Source organism: Lepisma saccharinum, chromosome 7 (genome assembly GCF_977018435.1).
Source record: "Lepisma saccharinum chromosome 7, izLepSacc3.1, whole genome shotgun sequence".
Classification (NCBI taxonomy): domain Eukaryota; kingdom Metazoa; phylum Arthropoda; class Insecta; order Zygentoma; family Lepismatidae; genus Lepisma; species Lepisma saccharinum.
The window spans coordinates 97,214,410-97,223,009 of record NC_139235.1 but is presented as its reverse complement, the minus strand read 5'-3'; the positions used below and the strand labels follow the sequence as shown (position 1 = coordinate 97,223,009).

The window sequence follows — 8,600 nt, the reverse complement described above, 5'->3', positions numbered from 1 at the left end:
TTACGAAACTTCCACTACCACCCTCTCCCATCCTCACTAGATGGGGTACATGCTTAAAAGCTGCAGTGTTTATTTGCAATCATTTCCATACAATATCGAAGTTTTTAGATGCTTTACCTAGTGATTCCTCAGCTGTAGAAAAAGCCAAAAAACTTGCACTTAAAACAGGAATTGCAAGATGAACTCTATATTGCGCATGGCTTCTCTTTCCTTACTACTGCAATCACAAAACTTGAGGAGCAGTGTCCTGGAAAGAAAGCAATGGGCTGTTTTGATGGCTGTGCAACGAGAGCTGCAAGGGGTCGGGAAAGAGAAGTTAGAACAAAGTTTAGCCAAAAACCCTGATGTTCAAGAAGTCGCAACCAACAAGGATGTGGATTACCAGTTGAAAACGAAATACGCACCAGTTGTATCTGCTTAGTGACTGCAGATGTAGCCTCACTCAGAAGAGCATAGAAATTTTGAATGTAATCTATTTTAACAATTTTCTAGATGACTAATTCTAAGCAAGTAAGAAGAAGCATGTTTTCCTTTATGTCGCTTTCTAATGTATCAGAGAATTTTCTCTGCTTAGTTATATTAAACAATTTTAAACCAGAGAATACTCTATGCGTTTATCCAGACAAGTTGAATCTTATATGTATGCACTGGTCACAATAAATTTTACATCTGAAAATTAGCACCTATTTTAGCACCTTTCTTTGTACAAAAATTGGCACCTTTTTTGCACCTTTATTGGAAAATTTTTGCACCTAAAGTTCCTAGCTCTGTTAATGAGACACACTGAAGTTTAGGGAAATACCATAGTTATTCCGATACAATACGTGCTGCTAAGTGAAACCAGTTTTTCGACCACTCAAATACTGTACACGATTACGCAACCTCTATGCATGGATTTTCAAATGTAACGTACTTCATGCCCTTAGTTGTCAAATTAGGGTTACATTTATTTACAGAAATAGTTTCAGAATGATAGAAATTGGCATTATTTGGCTACTGAAACGATAGGATCTATTTTTCCTTACAAAAATGTAGGTAGCTGCCATGTTTTTTTCACGGAAATGCAGAAATTTGACTTATGTAATAGTTTGATTTAGCCATGGAAAGGGGCGCGGAGCATGTTTCCCAGGGCGAGCCTCAGCTACTGGGCGGGTCCGCAGGGTGGTGGATAGCGGAACGGTCTGCAGATATTAAGATTAGGGACCATGACGGTTAGACCGGAGTCCCCCCGAACCGAGGCGACCAGGTTATCAGAGTGTGGGAGTGTAGTTCTTGGCAAGACTACACTCATTAAATACCACAATGCTTGATGACATGTGACATGGCGAGTAAGCACCGCCATTAAATAGGTGCTGCCCCCGCTGCCTTGCGGGTAGGGATTAACTCAAAGGCTAAGGGAAGGAAAACCCTGAAAGAAAACCATGGGTAGAGAGAGCTCTGTAAGGCGTGGTGAAGCCAATCTCTCTAAGGGAGTAAACCCAATACAAATCCTGGTCCTCCAGGTTGGGTGTTGAGGCATCGGGCTGACGACCCAATCCTCGGAAAATATCCGCTGTTTAGAGACCAAACAATGAGCCTCGGATATGGAAGGAAACCAGAAGACGAACACGGCTACGAGTTAAGGTAAATGATCTCAGGATGGGGACATGGAATGTGCAAACAATGCTACAAGCTGGTAAGCTGCCAGAAATTGTTGATGAATTTATAAAATATAAGTTGCATGTTCTGGCACTGCAAGAAATAAGATGGCCTGGGAGTGGTCAGATAGACAAGGGAAACTGTACAGTTTTGTACAGTGGTGCTGAAACCAGAGGACACAGGGGTACAGGCTTTATAATAAGTAGAGAAGCTAGGAAATCACTAATGGAATTTATACCAGTAAATGACAGACTGTGTAAAATTAGACTTAAAGGCAAGTTCTATAACATCTCCATCATCTCTGCTTACGCACCTAACGAGGATGCAGAAGAACTGGACAAGGAAAAAATTTATGACGAGTTGGACTTGTTAAATGAAAGTACAAGTAGACATGATATACTACTTGTCATGGGTGACTTCAATGCAAAAATTGGAAGAGAATCTGAAGTCAAAGAAGTGGCAGGAAAGAATTCTTTACATTCAGTCACCAGTGAGAATGGTTGGAGATTAATACAGTACTGTATACAAAATAAAATGCTTGCAAAAAGTACCCAATTCCCCAGGAAAGATATTCATAAAGGCACCTGGACAGCTCCCGGCGGAACATACACAAACCAGATAGATCATGTTCTGGTGAACAGCAGATATGCCACACCTGTTATAGACGTTAAAACACGCAGAGGGGCCAATTGTGACAGTGATCACTTCCTAGTCAAATCTATATTGTGGCAACGATTGTCTAATATAGGCAAAATCAAGGGATAAAGGAGAACTGGTTGGGATATAGAAAAGTTAAAGAAAGACAGCGATAAGAGAGCTTTTCAGGAACAAATACACCAACAATTAAGTGATGAGAATGAAAATTGAGGAAATATGGAATGATATGAAGAAAACTCTGACTGAAACATCAGAAGAGATATTAGGGCAAAGGAAGAGATCTAACAGAAAAGATTGGTATGATGAAGAGTGTAGAGTACTAATAGGGAAGAAAAATGAGTTACGGGAAAAGATGATTCAAAGAGAAAGAAGAGCATCGATGAATGCATATAAAGATTCTAGGAAGGAAGCAACTAAAATCTGTAGGAGGAAAAAGACATATTGGATGGAGGAGCGAGTAAGGAATATAGAGGAACATCAGACAGAGGGTAATATAAGACAAATGTACAAAGCTGTTAGAAATCTTAGTACTGGATATCAACCAAGGTTAAACCTATGTAAAGACAAAAATGGGAAGCTTATTACGGATCAAGCCAAATGTCTAATATTTTCAGGAGCTCTATAAATCTAAATTTAATATAACAGATAATGCAGATGAAGATCAAACCCAAGTTACAGAATGTGAGGTACAAAGACCATCGTTTGAAGAAGTAAAGTGTGCAATATTAAAATTAAATAATAATAAAGCACCTGGAGAAGATTTGCTCCCTGCGGAGATATTTAAAAAGGGTGGAGAAACACTTTGGAAGAAAGTTCATGAGCTAGTTTGCATGATATGGGATCAAGAGAAAATACCATGTAGTTGGAAATATGGAGTTATCTTCCCCATCCATAAAAAGGGTGATAAAAGGAATTGTGGCAACTACAAGGGATAACACTATTAAATATTGGATACAAAATATTTTCCAATATCCTATATATGAGAGCATCTAAGCAGGCAGAAGAAATCCCAGGGGAATATCAATGTGGATTCCGTCCAAATAGATCTACCATAGATCACATCTTCACCATATCTCAAATCATGGAAAAATTCTATGAGCAAAATATAGATCTACACTTTTTATTTATAGACTATCAACGAGCATTTGATAGCTTACACAGAGCTGGGATCATGAAAGTATTCAAGAAAGTAGGATTTCCAGATAAATTAATAAGATTGATAAAGGTAACCTTGGAAAATACAACAGCGGGAGTCATGGTGCAGGGGGAGAAGTCTCGCCAACCATTAACATAGAAACAGGAGTGAGACAAGGGGATGCTCTGTCCACCCTAATTTTCATTATTGTACTACATGATATTATCAGTCCACTGCAAAAAAGAGGGAGTTTATTCTACAAAACAACACAGATACTTGCTTATGCTGACGATATTGTGATAATATCAAGGACACTTGCAGATCTTAAAAGCACTTTTTTAAAAATTGATAGTAAATCCAGAGAAATAGGACTATTAATTAATAAAACTAAAACAAGATATATATATATATATATATATATATATATGAGAATGTCCAGATCGCCAGCCAGACGAAACTATCTGGCTTTGAATGTAGGTACATATCACTTTGAGGGAGTACCCACTTTTACTTACCTTGGAGTTCTTCTACATAACAACATAGAAGAAGAAGAGATTGTTAACCAAAGGATACAGGCTGGAAATAGACAGTATTATGCACATATAGAATTATTTAAGTCAAAAAACCTCTCTAGGAACACAAAATTAAGACTGTATAGGACACTTATTAGACCAGTTATAGCATATGGTGCAGAATCTTGGAAATTTACATCTAAAGCAGAAAGCAAGGTAATGTGTTTTGAAAGGAAGATATTACGTAAGATCTTTGGCCCCGTTAGGAATGAAGCTGGATCCTATAGAATTAGGAATAATATGGAGTTAGAAGAATTTATTCAATATGAACATGTGGTGAGATATATAAAATCTCAACGCTTAAGATGGGCAGGACATCTGATGAGAATGGAAGAGGATAGGCTACCACGCCTGGTATTCAATCAGAAATTGTGGGGAACAAGGCCAAAGGAAGACCGAGGGGAAGATGGATCGATGCGGTTGAGGAAGATTTGAGAAGGATGAATATACGTAATTGGAAAAATGTAGCTCAAGACAGAACGAGGTGGAGGAAGATTGTTTGGGATGCCAGAGCCCACCAAGGGCTGTAGAGCAAAATAAGAGGAAGAAGAATAGTTTGATTTAGCCATGGAAAGGGGCGCGGAACATGTTACGCGATCTACACACAAATTCTGCAATTTTAGGAATGAAATAAACACGTATATTGATAAGCATTTGAACGTTTTATGTATATTCGACGTATCGAAACGGAAAATACACGATACTTTACCCATTACTTCAGCAGCAAATTGCTCGGGACATACGAGGTAACCTCGTCCTGTCAAGCGCTGGCTCGTAGCCGTTAGCAAGGTACATAGCTGACTGGCTGACTGGCTGTTCAGTGGTGGCAACTCAATTTCCAACAAATTCCCTCTTAGATAGAGAAAATTTCCCTTTATCTAAGGAAAAATTCCCTTATGGAAACGCAATTTCCCTCGATTCGTCAGAACATTTTCAAAGAGTCAAGATTCGTCAGAAGTGTAACGGGCTGTGAAAGTAAAGAACATTGATATTCCAAACGGCAGTATCTAGATACATTTGCCACAATTATAAAACATTAGACACTCACTGAATAAGTTAAATGTCTACGAACCAATCTCGAGTAGTATCATGAATATACGAGAATCATAAACTCTCAAATTTTGTTAAATAAATCAACGATTGTACACTAAAAGGAAATCAAAGCCATATGGTAAGTGAAAGTTCCACGTGCAACATAGAACCGTGTCATGAAGGCACACTTAGGGGGTGTGGGGTATAATCCTCTACGTCTCTTGTTTCCCCTTTAATACCAAAGAAGTGAGACGAGGATTGTCTTATCGGCGCAGTGGATGATCATATATTAGGTACTTAAAGTATACAATTGGAACTTAATATTCGTTAACCCAATATTTATTACAAAACATATTAGTACTTATACTTTCCAAATACAATTAATTCAACAGAAATGTCTATGGATTATCTCCCAGTTAACCTAGTTTAATTTGTCCCATTTGATAGTCAGCAGTCAGTAAGTAAAGGCTACACGAGTCAGAGCAAATCGCAACCCAGCCCAAACCCCCCCCCTCCCACAGCCAACATGACCCGGAGCAATCCACCTAAAAAAATCTAAACTAAAACAATTTCCTTTTCTAGCACTTTTAAGAACTCAAAATAAATCAATAGACTTTAGGTAAATTACACCCGGCCATGAGGGCCTATAAAGGGCGATAGACTGTAATGCAATATACTCAGCCTGTCCAGCCAGTGTCCAGTACGTCAGAAGCAAAGAGAATGGGATTATATGAGAGATGAAAGTCCGCCCAAATGTGGAAATCGCACGTCGTCTGCTAGGAGGGGAAGTGAGGGGAAGTGGGGATCTCAGCGACACTAGCGGCATCTCGTTCATCTCCCCCAACTAACGTAGCGCTCCACTGTTGACAACTGAAGGTGGCGTTGCGCTGTGCTCAGGTTTGAATTTGAAATTGATGGGTAACCGACTGACTATGTTCGTTCGCGTCGGTCGGACGCTGATTTTTGTTCGTGTTCCGTGTTTGGCGTGTTGTTTTGATGCTTTCTGGCTGTGTTCTTTAGCCCACTAGCAACAGTTGAAGTGCATTTTAAAGCCCACTGTGCCTCGTACGAGCGAATTACGAGTTCGTCTGATTTGCGGGAGAAACCAACACAATGTGAAGCTTTCGTTTCTCAGAATTCCGAAGAATGCAGACAGGTATGTACAATAAATCTTAACTCACATTAAGAAAATGTAGTTAGAAAATTATTAGTTTGTTAATAGTGTGCCAAAAATAAATATATATTATTACGTATGGGTGTGCGTATATGATTGTAGACATTCATAACTCTGATGCATGATACTTTGGTCCACCCTCTATTTTCACTTAATTTCACACTTTTGACCTGCGAAACATGTTGGCTGAAGCTCGACGCAGGCAAAAAGAACGGATATCCGGTGATTTGATTTGGAGTCACCGTTCAATTTATGTTTTTTTTTTATTTTTTTGTTAAGGAGACGTTTAGGAGTACTTTTAAGATACCAACCACCTTTGGAGGCAAAATTGTGAGTTCAACACTCTAGAAGCTCAGTCTGTAAAACTCGAATATAGGTTTTTCTGCTTCATCAGTAAATGCTTCCACAATACAATATGTTTGTAAAGCAGTACTGAAAAGCAATTTCTCAATGAAGAAATGAAGAAAACACATTGAAAGAAAGAGTGTGTGTACACACACACACACCTATGTCACAATGAAGCTAGCTTTTGAGCTATTTTCACCAGGTTTTGAAGTGTGCATGCACATTATCTAAAACGTGGCCTGTTACACTGATGCATACACTCTTTAGTTATTGACACATATCAATATTACACCGGAATGCATTTTCTCTCGTGCGAGCAACCATTTTTGGTACTAATTTACTGTAGTTCAAACAGATTACTTCATTTTTACACAAGAAAGTACTTACCGTAAGAAGTTCCTTAGCATTGTCTAACATCTGGAAGGTGTTTTCTGTCATATGTGAATGTATCATTGCGGAAATTGTTATTTTTGTTTAACTATGCCTAACTAAACCTAACCTAACCTTATGTAGTGTTTCTTGAGGATGGAATGAATATTACCAAGAAACATTACGTAACGTTAGGTTAGGCAAACATAGTTAAAATTTGTTCCATCCCCAAGAAACATTATGTAAGGTTAGGTTAGGCAAACATAGTTAAAAAAAATAATTTCCGCTATGATACATTCAGACATGACAGAAAACACCTTCCATATGTTAGACAATGCTACAGGAACTTATTACGGTAAGTAGTTTCGTACTCCAACATAAAGAATAAGCATCATGTGAACAAACTTTAAATTTTACAAATTCCAATTTCTTCAGATCTTGAATTCCATATGCACATGGGTGTGTGTGTGTGTGTTTAGATCACCTAGTTAGGGTGTATTTGTGATTTTCATTACATGTGTGTACAACTATCAATTATGAGTGAAAGTAATCTTAACTTTTCTTCTTTCTTTTACAGATGTTCCCATTGGTTGGATGCTGTTGTAAGACCAGTCCTGGAAGTGTGCAATGCGGAGAAATACTGTGCAGTGTCTATACATAATGTGAAAGTGGTTTCAGCTCAGATTAAGTGACAAGTGTGAAATGAAGTAAAAACTCATAAGATATTAATTTTACTGCCCCACTGTGCAAAGATGTCCTGTTGTGGAATATATTCTAATAGCTCAACCATAAACGCGTAAATATGTGTTTCCATGCTCCAAAATCTTCTGATCTTGAAATATTTTCGTGTTATATAGTTTACGCCAAGATAAAAGTAATTGGTGAGTGCTTTGATTCTTCAAAAGTTCAATTCTTGTTGTGGTCATTTGCTCATTTGTGTGTGTGTGTATATACAGGGTCCGGCGGAATGAATAGCCTGATTTGAGTCACGTAGTACGGCGTCGCTGTTGCGCCTGTGCAACGACGTGTGTCCGCGCTGCATTGAGGAAGGACTGCCATTTGTAAGTATGGCCTTGTGGAGTTCGGAACATCGAGCATTCGCCGTTGAGGCGTATTTAAAAAATAACGAGTCTCCAGTCACCGTGCATCGGTTCTTTCGTCGCCATTTCCATGTGGGCCGACATCAGAACGTCCCGGATCATAGGACGATTGTACGGTGGCCGCAACAATTCAGGACTACTGCATCGTGTGCAAAAAAGAAAAGCCCGGGGCGACCAAAGACACAACGGACCCAGGAGCGAGTGGAGGAGGCCCGTCAAGCACTGATCCGAAGTCCTCGGCGTTCTGCTGCCAGGCATGCCTTGCGCTAGGAATATCAGATCGTTCCCTGTGGCGCATCATCCATGAAGACCTCCACTTCCACCCCTACAAAATGCAGGTCGCACAGAAACTAACCGAACAAGATAAACATGCCCGACGAACCTTTGCGTTGCGTTGCTTGGAACTTTTAGCAGCCGAACCGCAGATGCGAAACAACATACTGATGTCGGATGAGACTCATTTTGATCTGCACGGTGGTGTCAATAAACAGAATTACAGATACTGGGCGCTATTTAATCCTCGTTGACTGCATGAGCAACCCCTGCACAGTGAATGTGTGACGGTGTGGTGCGGTGTG

At 39.4% G+C, this 8,600-nt stretch overlaps 1 protein-coding gene across 1 annotated transcript; it reads left to right on the top strand.

The window, feature by feature from the left end:
• Window positions 1–1,638: 1,638 nt before the first annotated feature.
• On the top strand, window positions 1,639–2,403 carry LOC145990564 (protein CFDP2-like). The gene has a single exon (XM_083126257.1). It carries the CDS (start codon window positions 1,639–1,641, stop codon window positions 2,401–2,403), a length of 765 nt encoding a protein of 254 aa, XP_082982383.1.
• The last annotated feature ends 6,197 nt before the right edge of the window (window positions 2,404–8,600 follow it).

Bases quoted from the DNA above. Each gene is read 5' to 3' on its own strand.
- LOC145990564 (XM_083126257.1), top strand. From the start codon at position 1,639: ATGGGGACATGGAATGTGCAAACAATGCTACAAGCTGGTAAGCTGCCA.